The sequence below is a fragment of the Diadema antillarum genome, unplaced genomic scaffold, assembly GCF_040938485.1.
Source record: "Diadema antillarum isolate AM-2024a unplaced genomic scaffold, OU_Dant_1.0 seq00002072_RagTag, whole genome shotgun sequence".
NCBI lineage: Eukaryota > Metazoa > Echinodermata > Echinoidea > Diadematoida > Diadematidae > Diadema > Diadema antillarum.
This window is the reverse complement of record NW_027272719.1, coordinates 336492-355344: the sequence shown is the minus strand read 5'-3', so window position 1 is coordinate 355344 and position 18853 is coordinate 336492. Positions and strand designations below refer to the sequence as shown.

The 18853-nt window shown below is 39.0% G+C and overlaps 1 protein-coding gene across 1 annotated transcript; it reads left to right on the top strand.

Annotated features, from left to right (window-relative positions):
- The first annotated feature begins 3952 nt into the window (after positions 1–3952).
- Positions 3953–16773, top strand: LOC139713827 (peptidyl-prolyl cis-trans isomerase FKBP1B-like). Its single transcript, XM_071625533.1, has 5 exons — positions 3953–4087; positions 7519–7566; positions 10743–10855; positions 13034–13107; positions 16381–16773. The coding sequence occupies exons 1-5, from the start codon at positions 4051–4053 to the stop codon at positions 16436–16438; spliced, it is 330 nt and encodes a 109-aa protein (XP_071481634.1). The 5' UTR covers positions 3953–4050; the 3' UTR covers positions 16439–16773.
- Positions 16774–18853: the final 2080 nt, after the last annotated feature.

The window sequence follows — 18853 nt, the reverse complement described above, 5'->3', positions numbered from 1 at the left end:
GACCAGAACTGTACTCACCCTTTAAGACGTCCCCAGAAGAGGTAATAAAGTGTTGGGAGGAACACTTCTGCACTCATCTGAACACACAGTTTCCAACTTGAGGGATGAGAATGTGCTCCAATCCATTCCAGACCCCCAAACAAGGAGGACTGTTGTAAACCATTCACATTAGCAAAAGTGGAAGGTGCAATTAAATCCCTCGAGAATCACAAACCATGTGGATGGGATAAAAGAGCGGCTGAAACCTTGAAGGCAGGAGGAGCTCCAATGAGGCAGCTGCTACTCAAAATCATCAACGTTGCAAGGGCAGAAGGAATAACGCTTAAAGACTGGAGCAAAGGCCTCATAACTCCAGTTTTCAAGAAGGGAAACAGACTCAAACCTCGTAATTACAGAGCCATCACCCTGCTTTCCATCCCAGGAAAAGTAGTCTGCAGAATGATCCTCAACAGAATTCAGGACAACATTGATAGCTAACTTGACTGAAGAACAATGTGGCTTTCGGCAGTCACGTGACACAACTGATGCAGTATACTGTTCTGCAAATCATTGAAAAGGCCAAAGAAAGGAATGTTGCACTTCCCTGGAATTTCGTAGATTTTAAGGCTGCATTTGACCTCCCTGGGTAGACATGATTGAGAGCATGTATAATCAGGGAGGTGGACTCTTCCCACCTCCCTGGTATAATCAAATGGAATGTTCCGTCATTGTCAACGGAAAGATCACAGAATGGTTTCAAGTTGTGACAGGAGTTAGACAAGGGTGTCTCCTTTCCCCCAGCCTCTTCAACTTGTTTCCTGAATTTGTTATGATACTTTGACCTCCAAAATCTAGACAGTGGGATCCGGATGGGCGACATGTGCATAAACAACATCCGATATGCAGATGACACCACACTGATGGACCTTGTCTTTGAGTATCAACAAACGAACTGGAAAAGGCCTGCAGCCATGGCAGCATGGGGTGTGAAAATCAACCCCAGCAAATGCAAAGTCATGTCTGGAGACAAACGTTACAAATCCTTGAATGGAGTAAACATCGACAAAGTTGATGATGATTTTGTATTCTTGGGTAGCAACATTCCTATAGTGGCAAATGATGTGAAACGTCGTATAAAGACTCCAAGTAGGCAATATTTTCACTTCGTAAACCTAAACTTTGAAAGTCACTTATTGATCTTATCGATTCTTTATCAAACAATTGTTGTAAATGGTAAACATTTCGCCTATATAAATCTGCATTAAATGCCCTTGTCCCTTTCAATAAAAAATCTTTGTTATCAAATATAATTGGATTCATTTTCCCTTCTTCAAAATTTCTGCAGTTATATAAATCCTCCCAGGCGACTAGCATTTCTAAGTAAAACAATGGTGCCTTGAGTGAAAGTTTTTTTTTTGTCTCATAGTTGCAAAGAAATAAAATTCTACCCCCTACTGATCTGAAACTGTGGTCAAAGTATACTTTCCAACTCATATTTCGTTCTCCATACAAAAGTCTTTTTACCCACATCACCCTCTCAGTTTAACAAACAATTCAAAATTCATCGTTATCAAGCCACCGTCCTTGTAATCCTGATACATAATGGCTCGTTTGATGCGATCCTTGCCCTTCCATACAAAATCAAAACAACTTTTTTGAATTTTATCAGAAATTAATAACCATTTTGGGACCACAGAGGATGACGACACATCTTAGATAAAGCGAAACTTTTAAGTAAATTAATTTTCCCCATGATGGTGAGATCTCTTTGCTTCCATCATCCCAAAAGTCTTTTGATTTTACTTAATATTTCTTTATGATTAACTTCCTTAAATCTTAATTTCTGTAACTCTACTCCCAAACTGAAATTGTGCTGCATTCTCTTCATTCTTGCCAAAACCTCGTTTTATCCCTATTAACCTTTAAACCACAAACTTCCGAAAAAAACCTGAAATAAATTTTGTAATAGCCCAACTGACTCTTTATCTCTTATAAAGATTGTCATATCATCAGCATACAGTATCTGCTTAATTTACTTCAAAATCACCAAGATCAATCCCTCATAAGGTAATCTCATTTCTCAAGGCATGTGCCAAAATTTATAAATAGAGTGATAGTGGGTCACCCTGCGACGCGCACCACGTCCTATTTTAAAATATCCTGTTGAAAACCCCTCATTCATTACGCAGCTACTTATATCAGTATAACATGTCTTTATCCAAGAACAAAAAGAAGGGCCAAATCCAAAACATTTCAAGACGGTTAATAAACGAATGAGACACCGAGTCAAAGGCCTTCTCAAAATCAACAGCTTTAAATAACAACCTATATCATGACTGTGACAGACAGAGAAAAATCATATCGCCTATTAGTCGAATTGCTTACCCAATATTTCTGTTTTCCATATATCCCGCTTGATCCATGTGTATTATCTCACTCAAAACTTGTTTCATTCTCTTTGCTAAAGCCTTTGAAAGAATTTTATGATCCACATTTAAGAGTGTAATTGGTCTATAATTTTTAATGTAAAGGGGATCTTTACCATCTTTTTCTATCAAAGAAATGGTCCCTTGCTTCTGAGATACTGATAAATTACCCCCATCATACGCTTCATTCAATGCTTCAACTATACTGCCTGTGGCCAAAAAGTGATGTAGAATTCAACAGAAAGCCAATCATTTTCCTGGAGCTTTATTATTCTTCATTGCTTTTAAAACTTCATAACATTTATCTATAGTAATTTTCCTTCACAAAATTGTTGACTTTCCTCACTTAACTTTGGGATACTTTTAAAAAAGAAACTTTCATTCAAAACATCTTCTGCTACACCCTTCTTCTTTGAATATAATGTTTCATTAAAAAAAATCATTAACTTCAAAAATTCATTTCTATCTTTTATAACAGAATTATTTTCACTATATAATTCATGTGTTATGGTTTTCTTTTTATTTGATTAACAGTTCAAAATATTCTTTGTTCTTTTCCCATCCTCATACGAAGCCGTTCGTGATCTAACTTTAAGTCCTTCCAATAATCTATCATATAATTCACTCAACATTTTTTCTTTTCAACATATTGTTTATTTATTTCTAAGGGAGTAGCAATAGTTAAACATTCTTGCTCTAAAGTTTTTAATTCCTTTTCTAACTTTTCAATATTCATTCGCCTTTCTTTTGCTTTAACTTTCGAATATTTTCTTGCATATTCACTCATTTTCATTTTAAGAAAATCCCAAAAAACTAATTTATCATTAAATGCATCTTCCCACGTTCCCGTAATACTTTCTATTTCCATTATCATTCCTTCTACAAAATCTTTGTATACACAAGCTGTTATTAAATTTCCAATACCATTTGCCCCTGCATTATAACTTTCCGCAACTTGTAATTCTAGGCTAATACCTGAATGATCAGGAGTAACAGATGTCAAAATTTCACAATTTCTTACTATATAAATCTCAACTTGTGGTCTGATATGAACCAATAATCTAAACGAGTTTGTACTACTAAAGGGTATATTGCTTACCGTACGGGTTTCTTCTCCTCCATATATCTAATAAACTATTATTTCTTAAGAAAAAGATCCAAATTATCTATAAACTTACCCTTTGAGTGTGTTTTAGGCCCTATATAATCTGATGTTTCATTTTAAATTGCATTAAAGTCTAGTATCGAAGAGAACATTCTCATGCATGAAAGTTCGTTCTTTACGCGCAAGAGGGGTGTCGGTTTCAACGTACAGTGTCGATGTGTTGGACACCTTTTTATCACCATGCCCTCCGTCGACCGCGCATCGTACGTGTGTGCATGTGTGGCGCGCGAGTGCAGTTTCGACCAAATATAGAAATATACAGAGCGCAAACGCACAGCAAGGGCCCCATTCATTGAGGAAGCTGTTTGGTGCGCGGTGTGTGCTTATTTTATGCTCATGCTATGCTATGTGTGGTGGTGGACATCGACCTGTCGACACACCGAGACGCGACGAACACTAGCAGAGTAGAGGAAGCCATTGTGGTTACTGAGCCCATTTCTGTTTTTACGACTTTAAAACGTAATATATCATCGCACAATAATGGGAGTCGACGTTGAAGTAATCAAACCTGGTGATGGTAAGTAACATAACGAGTAAGTTAGCGTAACAAAGGTTGCAACTTCATAGTCTCAGACCTCCTCGAGATGAATAAACCGAAGCACGCCTCGCCACAGCCTCTGTGCACGTCAACCTGTTCTGTACGTGTAACAATTCAGTTCGGGAAACCCACTCACAAGGGGGGCCCCTCCTTATAAGTAACCCGTCCCCCTTATAAGTAACCCCGTCCCCCTTACAAGTAACCCCCGGGGCACCCCTTATAAGGAGTCTCCACGCTTTTTTGCAATGCAACGCGAAAATGAAAGGACTGCGGCAATTCGCTTGATTATGTCCATAAAGCTTGACAAGTTTCCTAGTTACTCACGAAATTTGAGCAAAATCGGTTTGAGGCATCATATCTAAAATCATGGATTTAAATGCGATGTCAAACGACCTATGCGAATGTTGAAATGCGAGCGATTACTGGCGTGAGTGTCGCCAGGCGCGGCGGCGCGGCAATGCTTGAGTGCAGACGTGGCGACTGAGTACCGTACTCAGTCGCCACGTCTGCACTCAAGCATTGCCGCGCCGCCGCGCCTGGCGACACTCACGCCAGTAATCGCTCGCATTTCAACATTCGCATGGGTCGTTTGACATCGCATTTAAATCCATGATTTTAGATATGATGCCTCAAACCGATTTTGCTCAAATTTCGTGAGTAACTAGGAAACTTGTCAAGCTTTATGGACATAATCAAGCGAATTGCCGCAGTCCTTTCATTTTCGCGTTGCATTGCAAAAAAGCGTGGAGACTCCTTATAAGGGGTGCCCCGGGGGTTACTTATAAGGGGGACGGGGTTACTTATAAGGGGGACGGGTTACTTATAAGGAGGGGCCCCCCTTGTGAGTGGGTTTCCCGAACTGAATTGAACTACAAGTGCACCAGGGAGGCCGTGAGTGCACAGTACACAGAATTACAAAGACCGGCCTGCCCAAATACAATCGTGTTCCTTTCATGTTTATGGACATAGATACCAGTATAACAGTAACCAGATAGAGCTCTAACGTTAGGCCAATGCTCTATTGTTAATAATTTTACTACTAGTACGAGAAAAATTCGCTGCCTTTGACGTTTGTGCATCATCATGATCATTGAAACCATTTCTAACCGTTAGATCTTATAGACTAGACCTAGTAGTATTACACGCCTATTTATGTAGCTATGGCCATGGATGGCATGGGCAGTATGGCAAGACCAAAAACAGGCATGCTAACACAAAGACCTTACATTTATTAATGGCATTATTTACCATTTGTAGCTTTCTGGTGATGATTGAAAAGTCACCCATTGCCATAGTCAGATTCAGAACAGTCTTTAATCAGTTTAGAACCTGGGCAAGAGTTCTTTTTGGGACAGCCACCCAAAAGTGAGTGCGTGTGCATGCATCCGTATTCGTGCATGTCTCAAGCAAGGTTAGGCTAGGTAGAGTTGTATAGATCTGCACTGACCCTCTGTAGTACTAGATCCTACCGTCCTACTAGTGTAATTCGGCTGGGGTGGCTGTCCCAAAAGGAACTCTTTCCAGAACCTGCAAGAATGTACAGGCGCTTCTGCACTTAAATGATAGTCTGAAACTTACTGCTGCAGTGAGCTACATTGTACATTGACCAAAAGATCGTTCTGTATCTGGTCATCGGGAATATGTTCCGTGTGGACTTCGTCTGGCTTCACGGAATCCCCTCCTATACAGACCGAAGGCTATCCTACTGGCTCCTGTATTGTCTGCCAGCGGTCGCGCACTGACTAAACGTTAGTCGTTATCATAAACCCAATTTCATACAGCTTTTTTTACATTCAAACAAGTTTGACATGACATGACACTTTATGCAGCAATATTTGGGGTAATGCACCTATCAATTGTAAGACCCATTAGGTGACCCCCACTTTGGACTCACCATTCAATGAATTATACGCACCCTCTGTCGCAATTTTGACTTACCTTCACAGAATTTGACTTTCCATCTTACGCACATTGGGTTTGGAGGTTTCTTGATGTCTGTAACTTGTGTCTTCTTTATTTTCACTTGCTACTAATTAAAATCTATCAACAGAAAATTTTGATTTTAAGATACAGTGTATAACAAAATTATACCAGTAGTTTTGATATGTAAAAATATCCCTCGTAAATATTTATTGTTGAACATTTTCCCCCTCCAAATTCAAATTCGTCGTTCGAGTACATACGGATCGTGCAGTGCATGCGCGTGAATATGTTCTACTGCACAGTTACAACTAATGTGCATGCGCATGCATATTGTACGTTGCGCTATAGCGGGACTATTTTCAATGCCAAACCAGCAGCAATCGCAACCGCACGGCACTGCCACACGAAATACATGTACTTTCAAAAATGGCAATCGTGAATAGGTAGGCCTACGTACATGTACATTCATTTTCATTTGGCTTTGAAAAACTGATGTTTCTTTGAAATGTATTATTGCATTTGTCAAATATTTGAACTGCAATAGTATTTACTGGTTGTTTTGAAGAGTTTTCGTTTACATGCATTCACTGATTCTACATTCATGTACATGTACATGCGTTGATCGACGCGTCCACGGTATACGGTACCGGTCCTGTGCGTATGTGCGTATAACAGCGCGCGTTCAGTGCTGAAAGTAGTGCCAGCTGTGGACTAAATTGGACGCACATCGGGACCCACCCAGTAAAGAGACTGACATTGCCCCACCATAACGTCTCTGGCGCGACTCACCAAAGGTGTCCTTGACGGTGCCCTGACTCCATAATTTTGGCGCAAGTACTCACCCATGATGCACTTCTCCCGGGGGTCACATAGTGGGTCTTACAATTGACAGGTGCATAACTTTCTCATGTTGTGCAATCGAAATACAGTAACTAGGTTAGATCAGAGAAATTTGTATCCATATCGCAACATCACCGTGGCCGTTCGCTAGCTGTAAGTTGCCATTAAAATTTTATTAAAACATGTAGAGACGTACATCAGTACATCGCATGTGATTGGCTAACGGATTCATATGTTGAAGAGCTGTTACAACCGTATGGATGGGTTGGTAATTGTGTCTTTTTCCATGAAAATTTCACCCAAATCTTGGATATTTCAAACTGGTTAGTGCAATGCATTCTTGAAATGTTGATTTTGCTCTACAAGTTCAAATTTGCCGATCTAAGACTGTGAATTAGATGCAGTCGAGAAGGGTGAGGCACCTCACCCAATTCTCCATAGAGACAGTGGTTTGAGCTTCAATACAGCGAGGTATGGGACAACCTTCCGTCTGTCTATGGAGGAGAGCGATAACGTCAAAAAAATAAAAGACACCTCCGGACAGACGGATCTTTCTGACTAAGCTATGATGCAAGAGGGGAGAAGGAAAGTCAGATTGAGAATACAATTATGAATTTTATATTTATTTATTTTTTTGTTTATTACAGGCAAAACCTTTCCAGTAAAAGGACGAACTGTGCAGGTTCATTATACAGGTAAGTCTGTTGCAGTTATTAGTAAATTACAGTCAACCTTACTTTCAAACATCGACCTTGCATTTAAGGTAAATAATCGCCAAAAAAGTTGAAGGTCTTTTCAAGTCTTCTCTTTGTGTTCTATTGATTTTAATCCCTCTAAAGTCGAATTTCTCTAAATCAAAGCTACAGTTGTACATATATTTCTTCAGTCTGAATAGATTTGACTTTTAGGCATGGTTGAGTGTGGAGTTCTACTTGCTTTTTTAGTGTATTTTTAGTCATTAAAATTATATCTACAGTGTACGTGTAACGTTAATCCTCATTTTCATAAGAGTTACAATAATGATTAGAAGCATAAATTTGGCATCATTCAGCATTTTCTGTGTACTTCACACCTACAGTCAACCTCGCCTCAGTCAAATCTTTCGGGACTAATGAACAATACTCTGGCACAGCTTTTGCAAAAATTTGACTTCCACCGAAGTTGCTTTTTTTTTCACTTACAATGTACATTTCCTGCTCAGGGTGCTACCTAACTTTATTTTACCACTTGCCCTGTTGGGCAAGCAGATTTTCAAATTTGCTGCAAAATACTTGCCCGAAAGTCCAAAAATTTAAAGAAATAATATAGTAAATCATGTGTTACTCAAGGGTTTAATGGAAACAATCACTTGAATAAACAGCACATTTGCATGCTAAAACACGATGGAGTAACAAACTTGGTCCGATCAAGCGTTGCCGTTGCATTGCATACAAGCCTCTTCATGAAAAATGTTGAAAGTTGCTGAAATGAAATATAAAGTGCATTGCATGACTAAACAGCCATTTTCTTTGGGCTACACAAATCTTGTACTGGTATTGAGTTGGTTTTACTGTAAAAGTGGAAATTTTTGTGCATTTCGCGCAACCAGAAACAAGCGCAAAAAATAAAAGCGCACGAATGTTTTTGCTTGCCATATGTTCCAGTAGTTGATATCTTGATTCCGTGGAATTAAAAACACGCGAAACTCTTCTTACCCACGAGCTGAGCGTGAAAAATTAGTCGCGTGGAAATATCCACTTTTGCAGTATACATGGTAACTCACATCGACAGCTCTAGTCTAGATCACATGTTCATATGTCATGTGGCTTCACCGTCTGAATCGCTGAATGCCTGCACCTAGCCTGCCTCTACTCTGGTGCATGTAATTATGTTCTGCTCAGCTGGGCATCAGGGAGAGAGGGGAAATTAGGGCTAACTTGGATTGGACCCTTGGGAGTGTTTTATTTGAATAGTAATGTATTTTCCTTTTAAGTTATATCAAAAGAATGCAAGAATGTTTTACTTTCATGTTTGAAGGATGTACAAATATGTGTGTATCAGGAAAAAAATCTTTGACTTGTGCTATGGAAATAACATGTATTCACACAAATCTGGACTTGAAATTATCTTTGACAGAGCTGAAGTTCAACGACAAAAGTAGCACTCCTGCGTGCTTGATTTCCCATTATTGATTTAAATGAGTTAGAATGTGCAATTGGTGAATTCTGAAGTATAATTTTGGAGCTGGAAATCCACACTCATAGAATTTGTCCACAATTGGAAATCCCTTTGTCATGACTCTGTTGGTTTTGTGATGTCAACTAAAGGTTACAAATACTTGTTTCTGCAAAATTTGGAAGCTCTTACAGGTATTTTGAAAACAGTGAATGTGTCAGACTATGTAAAATCATCTATGACTACTGGTAATCACAGGGTTGGCACTCATCAAAAAAATGGTAAATATACTTACTTTAACACTAAACAGTTCAAAACAGGGCAAATATCGTTTGCATTATTACCTCCGCCAAGGGGGAAGGTACAGCGTAATGTTTTCATTACCGTTGGTTTGTCCGTGTGCAAAATAACTCAAAAAGTTGTGCACAGATTTGGATGAAACTTGCAGAAAACCAGTTGAGAATGATACAAGAAACAGATGATTAAATTTTTGGTAGTGATCTGGACATTTTTATGGTTTTAATGAAGGATTTTCGATAATTTGGCTGGAAGGGTCAATGAACTTGGAAGTTCAAGCTGCGCATTTTTGAGGTTTTCATACGCGCACTAGTGCATGCTCTAGTTTCTGCTAGGGCGAGGTGCGCCGCGCAGCTGAGCATTTATGACGTAACAAAGGCTTCTATATTGGGAAATCGGGCGATTTTTCAGCATGTATACGTATGGTCGGAAATCACTGATCTCTGAGGAAGAGCAAGATCATCAGTGGAAAGTAGCTACTTGGCGGAGGTCTGCTCTCTCAGAGTGCTTTTTTATAGTTGGTAAAATACCACTTGAAGATTTTTTACTTGAAATATGGGTTCATTCTCCAGTACCACTAGAAATTCAGGGCATGCAAAGAATCTCAAAGTAACATGTAAATCGAAGGAAATGATTTCGTACAGCCAAACCTGAGCTATTTGATAGCCCAAATAAAGCCATTTTGCTGTCTCATAAGGCCATTTTTGGGTGAAATTTTGTGGCAACTACACTTGAAGCCTTAGTGTACATGTACTTTTGATAGACCAATCAAGAAAGAGAATGTTGACCAGCATTACAACAATTTCTGCAAAATCAAGAGAAGAACAAAACACACCCAAATACAACTTGTACCAGAGAAAGTCAAAGAAATCATTTGTGTGCCAGTTATCCCCTTTTATCAGTCATTGTGCTACTGTTGTGAATACTTATTGTGAGGCCAATCTTTCTCAATACATTCAGTGTGATAGCATACACTCCCCTTGGAGGATTTTTTTGATAGATGACTGTGTAACATCTTTCACAATACAGAATGTTTGTGGTGAATCTATACCAGATTGATACCTGAACCACCCCATATAAAAAAGGATGATATTTAAAACAAAAGGCACAAAGAGCAAATGCCTGTTCAATCCAAAATCAGTGCAGTTTCGCAGAATGCTTTCAAGTTTGGTTAGTTACACCTATAGATCATTGACCTATGGTAGCATGTGAAGGGTCTGATCCATAACAGTGCAGTGAATTTGTTGTACCAGTAAAATTGTACTTCAAATTGTATTTAAACTTATGTTTCACCTATTTGTTGTGTTTACTTATAGTACCAGTATTACATGTACAAAACATACAATGTAGATCTAGGTTAAAAATATTTCCTACATCGTATCCCTATATGCCCTCACCACATGTCGCTGCTTTATGGCAGGCACATTAACAAATGGCAAGAAGTTTGATTCGTCACGGGACCGCGGAAAGCCCTTTGAGTTCAAGATCGGAGAAGGCCAGGTCATCAAAGGTTGGGATGAGGGTGTTGCACAGGTACGTGTACTAACGAGAGGCAGTTTCAATGTTATATGTGACCCGCCACAACAAAAGGATCCGAAAGTCACTGATGGCAGGCCAGGAAAATTGAGTGTGAAGTCAGATCCATCAAAATTGGTCAAAACCATCAGATTTCTGTTTTTGCCATGATTTTGTAGGGTAATGTATCATTTACCATCTACCGAAATTTTGAAGCTAAATGATCAAAGGAGAAGGTAGAAATTACCGTTTTTCTAGGCCATGATTTTTCGACTTTTCAGCAGAACAAAAACGTGTCCAAAGATTTGGATTTAGCGCCACAGATAGACTCCGCCCCTAACGACGAGGGAGTGATCTCATTGGTCAGTGCGTGGCATCCTGGTTACTGATTGGTCGTGCATAGACCACTGGTGCTATTAAGCATGAATGAACATCACAGAGATTGCTTTGAGCATACCTTCTATTGTGAATAGGTGAAAGCTGTCTGGCCTCTCCTTGATCACGATTGCGTCAGAAGTAAAACTTTGAAGGCGGTTTTCTCGAAATGCTTATTTCCTAGACCACTCCACATGCTCTAATTAAATCATCAATATCCCCACAACCGAGTACTTTTATGAGTAACATTATATATAGAATTAAAGGGGATACGGTCATGTCATTTTCAGAAAATCGACCTCCCCGACTTTCGGATCCTTTTGTTGTAGCGGGTCACATATATTTCCTTCATGGTATCAGGCTTTCCCCTTGCTGGGATGATCACGCCTGCTCTTTTGCAGTTAAAATGTAACAGCCATTCATACTTTATTGTTTTCTTTTGATATTCTTTGAACAAATGCATTTTCCACTTCATGATTTGTCATTCCTTTACTATCATAACTGAATTCATTCGTATATGTTTGTATTAGAGAATGGAATAATTTGCCATTGAGAATTAGGTCAGCCTCATTACTTTCCAACTTTAAACGTACATGTCGCATCTATCTTGAGGGAAATTTGTAAAACAAGAATTGATCAGGGAAGCTGAATTTAAAAGTATAGTAAAATAGAAAGTATCTTTCTGCAATTTCATGTGAATTATATGTATGTGCATGAGCGTTTTTGTGACACGTGTTTGTGTGATTGAATGTGTGTGTGTGCGCGTGTGTGTGTGTGTGTGTGTGCTTGTGTTGCATCTGTCCTATGTAAATATGTTACTATTATACTTCTTGTTAATATGTTTAAAACTTTAGTATGTTTTGCTTTGTTTTATATGTTTATCCGGGACCCCTTTTTTACAAGCTCTGCTTCTTTTGGGGTCCCAAACCATTCATTATTCTTAATGCTGTATCCTTTTGTAAAATGTCAAATGTTTAATGAATTGGTTAAATAAACTTGAACTTCAACTTGAACTAAGGTCATTTTTCCCAGACACCATCTGCCTGTGGAACTAAGATGTACTATAGTGATCTCAATGTCACTTGACATCTTTACAGGGAGCGTGTTGTTTCGATTGAGATCTACATGTAACTTCAGGTTTGTAGTATTTTTTTAATGAGATAATGAGAAACCTCTCATGAAATATGAAAGAGCATGTAATTCCAAGAGGAATTCAACGTTTATTTGATGAAAATTGTTTTTAAAATGGCCGAGATATCCAAAACGGTGCGTTCCTAATGAAAGGTGGGATCCACCTTTTATTTGGATCGCTTTGTTTTACTTTGTTTTTGGATATCTCAGCAGTTCCAAAACTGATTTTCATCTAATAAACTTTGAATAAATGGTATGCTCTCTACTATTTCATAAGTGGTTTCTTGGTATCTTGCAAAAAGTTAAAAGCTCAATTCTTATCTCTGCCAATACTATACCATCCCTTTAAATCAAAGATCAAAGATGCCAAGATGTCTCATTCAAGTTGTCACCTGGGTAGAACTGAACATTTTTCAACTTTGCATTTTTTTTTTCCTGAAACATTTTACATGGTTTTTTTTTGTGTGCACTTTTATGCCTCGAGACTCATGTCTGTTACGCTTGAGAGCCTACCGTAAATGTGCGAGTATTCTCTCTGAAGTTTCTGCACAGTACAGGAAGAAGAACTGTGAATTTTGTGTGAGAATTCACATTGAATTAAAATCTGGGAATGTAAGCCCTACACTGTATAAATTATGTATCGGTATGCAGGAGCTGAAATTTTCTGTCCCTTCTTTTTGAACTTTGCAGATGAGTCAAGGAGAGAGAGCCAAGCTCACCTGCACCCCTGATTATGCTTACGGTGCTAGGGGCTACCCACCTGTATATCCTTTTTCTGAGATCTTCCTGTGTTCATGAAATGATGTGAATTGTTCAAGTGTAAATCATGATTTCAAGTTGTTATTAGAAGTGATGATGATGATGATGATGATGATGATACACAGCATTTGTATAGTGCCATGTATGTGTTGTAGAAACATTCTAAGGCGCAGACTCCTCCAAGAGATTTAGCAGTTGAATGCCTGGTGAAAAATGTGAGTCTTGAGTGTGGCTTTGAAGTGATCCAGCTTGTCAATTTCACGGAGCAAAGATGGAAGGGAGTTCCATAGGCCATGAGCGATAGAAATATGCCCGGCCTCCATATCCCTTGAGATGTGTAATGGGCATCTGGAGAGTAAGGCCAGATGAACGAAGGCCAGGGCAAGGATGACGCAAGCATACCGGTGCCATAAAGTGCAAGTGCGCACCATGATCACACTTATAGATGTAGTGACATCCAATTAACAAAATTGTGGCAGGTTAATCAAAAGCAGACTTAAAGTTTGTACAGGCGACTCCTGTTGTAACGAAGTCCTTGGGTCTTGCAGTTTTCTTTTGTCATCAAAATTTTGTTATAGCCTAACAGTAAAGTGTAAAATCAATAGGTGAATACTTTTTGGACCTGAATTTTTACTTTGTTTTATCATGAGTTTTGTTATAACGGTGTTCATTTTAATGGGAGTGCTCCGCACAAGAGAAAAGATGTGGACAATTCTCTACTTTGATATGTGTGGGCATTGACTGTGGGGGCGCTGTGGCATAGCGGATAAGACTCCAGACTCCCAATTGGAACCCAAGTTCGATTCCTGCCCAGTGCTTACGTCCTTGGCCAAGATGTTTTTACCCACCATGTTCCTCTCGACCCAGATGTATGAATGGGTGCCTGGCAACGCTAGGGTAATAATAATGGCAGGGCCCTCTGGAAGAGCAGTGGCAATACTGAAGAGGCTATCCTGGGTAAAGAAGACATTATTATTATTATTATTATTATTATTGTTATTATTATTAAAGAAGACATTATTATTATTATTATTATTATTGTTGTTGTTGTTATTATTATTTTTTTAACGAAACATATTTGGAGGAAACAAATATCCAAGTGAAAACAACAACAAAAGTTATGATATCACCTCACAGGTTTTTTATTAATCTTTGAACAAGTCCTCACTACAGGATAAGGAATTGAAAAAGAAAAAATACTGTAACATTGACCTGACATCATCAAAAAATTTGCATACATCAGATTTATATGGTTATACAACGTGTATGACCAATATCATTTCAGTAGAAGCATGTTTTATGTTTAAAATTCCATGACTTTGATAGTCAAAGTAAACATGGAGGAATCTGTATACTGTTCCATTAACTGTTTGTTTTAGATTAATTTGTAGTCTAATTTGTCACCTTGACCATGGCGTAAACTTCCACTTTGATGTTTATGAGTGGAGTGAAATTAAATACCGATAAAGGTACATTGTAATTGTAACATTGAGTCTGGTATTTAAATCAGAAAAAATGTAGGAATTGAAAGCTGGAAGAAAAACACTCAGCAATTTTCCATCTGTTTTATGATTCCAATACTTTATAATGATGTAAAAGAAGAATTGTTCGTAAAGAAAACTTTAAAAAAAAAAAGATCACAAGGCTTTTTGTGTCCTCATGTGACATAGGGTTGTGCAACTTTTTTGTTGGTTTTGTGACGCACCATCACAAACATATATATCCCCAGAGACTCCAACCCAAAGCACCTTCTGATCTGGAGATTCTCCCGCCTGAAACCCCTAGCAAACGGGAGACTCAAAGTTGATGTGTGCGAAGCGCGAAGTTCCTAGGGTTCTAGATGCTCTCTGGTGCTATCTAGGGCTTATTTTTTTCGACATACAATAACAATAAGTAAGAAATCCTTTCAAACGGGAGACACAGAGCCAGGGCGGGAGAAATTAAATCTGAGGCGGGAGAACGGGAGATTTTGCAAAAATGGGTTTTCGGCGGGAGATCTCCCATCGAAAACGGGAGAGTTGGAGTCTCTGTATCCCTGTTCCAGGGCCTCTGTCTCTTGCTCCATGGTGGATGTACAGAGTGTGTGGGAGAGACTTAATTTTCGGAGTTGCAAATATGTACTTGGGTACCATGCAGTGAGCATCTCTGTAGATGCATTATGGGATAGCTCAGGGGACAAACTTGCATCCGGTTTTGGCTGCATATGCACTCGGGTCATGTTCCATCTTTATCTAAGGGTACTTTTTTGTAAAGATTTTTTCCCTTTCCATCATATGGCCAGCATATTGAAGCCTCGCTGTAGCGAACCATGACTCTAGTGACCGCAAATCATTAAAATTGAGAAGTTTTCAATTCTCGCCACCGACAAGAGGTGATATCAAGGCGATATCAAGTGATATCGTACGATATCTCCGATATCGTAGAGGTGCACCACATGCACAGGCCATGCATTGAGCTAGCTCGCACGCATGAAAGTGGAAGTTACTGCCCCGGCCTGAGAGGTTTGATATCGGAGGTATCGTATGATATCACTTGATATCGCCTATTGTCGATGGCGAGAATTCTTTTTAAGCTTAACTCTAACTGAAGAAAAGAGCAGCAACGAAAGAAAGCAGACAAATTGCATTGAATCGCGTAGGAACTGAGACACGTGCAGGACAACTGAAAGGGACAAGGCATACTCGTGAAATAGGCCCCACCACTGCGTGTCCGTACTAATACTACGGCGGCTCGCCTGTTTATATTCGTGAATTCAGCCCCACCGTGTGGCGTTCATCGGTAGGTAAGCACGGCGGTGGGGCTTCCTTCCACAGTATAATACTCGTGAATGCGGCCCCACCAAACGGCGTTTATGCGAGATTGATACAGCGGTGGGGCCGATTTCCACAGCATAGCATCTTTCGTCCTCCCTTTCTCCCATTTTTTTGCTTTGGTCTTCAACTTTTTATTCTCGGAAGGACTCCCTAATGTCCCTCGACAAATTTAACGGCCAAATTTAACCATAAAACCCTAACCCTAACCCTAGGACCTACCCTTGCTTGCTAACGCACGGGTGCACGCACTCCAGCGGTGGGGCCTATTTCACGATTTTGCCAGGGACAATGTTCCCGAGGAATTTCACAGTGCATCTGTGACAGGGTTTGCAGCATGCGCAGAAGTTCTCTTGGTTATTGGCGATACCGAGAGTTAATACTGCCATACATCTATATGTATACTGCTATCATACTGCTATACATCTCCACAGTCTGTCATCTTTTTCCTTGACAATATTCATCCACTATTCCTGAGAATGCCACCCTCATCTTCGATGTCGAGCTCCTCAAGGCAGTGAAGTAATGCAGCCACTCCTGGATGCCCCCTCTGTTGAGAAGCAGTCTCTCTGTTCTGTGTGTCTTACCTAAAGTATCATTTTTGTAGTTACTTTATATTTTTTCGTTTTATTGCCTTGATGGACGTACATTTGCCCTAGCACCAGAAACTTGGAATTCCGAGAGACTGGATCTCTTCAGAACGTTGCAAAATAAGAAAAACAGACATCAGTCAACATGCTTAATGATATAAACATTTCTCTTCATCAGAGATGAAACTTTTAATCAAGCGCTGTAATAATGTAAGCACCATCTGTACTCCAAATTTAGGCGTTGATAAGGCTAATAAATTTGAAAAAAAAAATATGGAAGTAAATATTTATCTCTAGTTCGTTTATGATATTGCCTAATTACTGTGAGTGATTGTGGAAATTCCACATCCAACATTTTGGACATATAGGCATCAGAATAAAGATGATTTTGCGAGGAATGCTAAGTAATGCATGCATATAGGCATATATACATGTATGTATGCCCTTTTCCCAGCATCACTCTGTAAGCTGTGATGTAACTGCACAACAGTATCGTGGAAGAATATGTGCTTGTTCATCTAGCAAATGCATTAGTTTGTACCAAAGTCCTGTTTACAAAACTCACTTTTGCATAGATTATCACTCTTCAAAGCAGTCATCAAGGCAAGTGTCACTGTCGTTTTTTTTTCTGTATTGAATAGTTGTGTTTATTTTTTTTTTCTTTTCAGGCTTAGTTGTGCTTAGAGGAAATATAAACTATATTGCAGTTTAACAAATAGTTATATGTAATAATCGGAAATTCTCATGAATTTTAAGGAAATAATGAAAAATTTGTACCATGTGTTACCTGTAATCAAGATCATTACTCTGAGAAGGTGGCATTTTTTTCATTTATATCATGCAATGTTCTCTATCGTCTGTTCAAGTTACACCAAAGTAGCAAACAAACCAAAAGAAACCAGCAAAACAGAGAAATGCAAAACAACAACAACACACCCTAATCCCACCAACCAGAACGAGACTGAATGGTAAGACATCATAACACTGGAAGCTGTAGTGATGTGGGTTTTGCTGTAGTTACAAGGTACATGTAGTGGTAGACCATCCTCCTCAGACCTCATTTTTGTATAAGATGTGAAATATGATGAATGACTATCAATGCTAGAAAATCATTACTATGTTCTTGGTGCGTTGTGCCCCATACATCCACAAGGTCAAGATTTTGAGTGTTGTTTTAAACATTCACCCGACCGTTTTAGATATATTTTTGAATTTCTTCTGGAAGAACTATGCCAATGATCATGAAGTGTGCAAAGCAAAGATTGTACATTCCTTTTTCTTTCTGTTCTTTTCTGTAGGAGGGGAGACATATTGATAGACTAAGGTCAAAAAAGAAAAAAAAGTGAGCTGGACCTGAGAAACATTATATCTGAACCCTGTTGCATGAAAAGATGCAATCAAGTATTCAGAGACTTATGTTTGATCACAACTTTTATGCAGCAGGGCCCAGGACCTGTAATAAAAGGTGTTCAAAGAGTTCTGGAGTCTGTCATCTTCAGATGTTCCTATTCCAGTGTCCAAAGAACACTTTCAATGCTGTTCAAGGAACATACAACTGCTTTTCTTGTGCATTACATGCATTTTTATGTGTACATCTGGAGTGCAAGGTATAAATAATCTATCAAAAGCAGTAATTACAGTGACTCTTCTTACGTTTGTAACATTAAAGACAACAATGTCATACCACATTTTCTCGTAGGTACTTGTGTACTCTGCTAATGTTACAACCAGATTACAATGTATATTGAGCAACATGGAAAATATGAAACACACTGATGTAAACAAGGTAGAAAAATGATCTGTTTTGTTAACTTGCATCATGTGATTTTATCTTCTTTTTTTTTTTGGTTAATGTTTTGCAAGATAGTCCAAAGCTGTCCAAACTTATGTTGACCTCTTCTTGACCCAACAATATTTTTTTTTTTCTCCTTGCATTCTTTCTTTTTCTTGGGTAGTGCCTTTTATGTACAAATTTGGTTATGATCTCACGTATGAATTCATTGCAGAAAAGGAAAGCATGTATATTTTGATCATAAGGCATTATCCCTGTTGGTGCTATGAATGGAATTCGATGGTGTCCATGGATATGAGCTCAAGAGCCTCCACCCTTGGTCTTCACATCTGGTTCCATGTTGGTTCCCAGGGAATGGTACATCACTTCTTCTCATGCCACTTGCACATTAATTTTGTTTACCGGTACCACAAGCCGCCAACTCTCCTTTATTTGACAGCCAAATTGAGTATGAACACCCAGCGAAGTAATCACATTCTATGGTTACTACACTGAAGTGTACCGCCAGAGGAATGGATGAGTATATTTAATGTGTAAGCACATCAAAGCACCTGGATAG

What these genes read in the sequence shown, in the direction of transcription:
- LOC139713827 (XM_071625533.1), top strand. Translation starts at nt 4,051, where the DNA reads ATGGGAGTCGACGTTGAAGTAATCAAACCTGGTGATG. An exon ending in AGTAATCAAACCTGGTGATG is followed by an intron (nt 4,088 to 7,518) that starts GTAAGTAACATA and finishes TGTTTATTACAG; the next exon opens with GCAAAACCTTTCCAGTAAAA. An exon ending in GGGATGAGGGTGTTGCACAG is followed by an intron (nt 10,856 to 13,033) that starts GTACGTGTACTA and finishes TGAACTTTGCAG; the next exon opens with ATGAGTCAAGGAGAGAGAGC.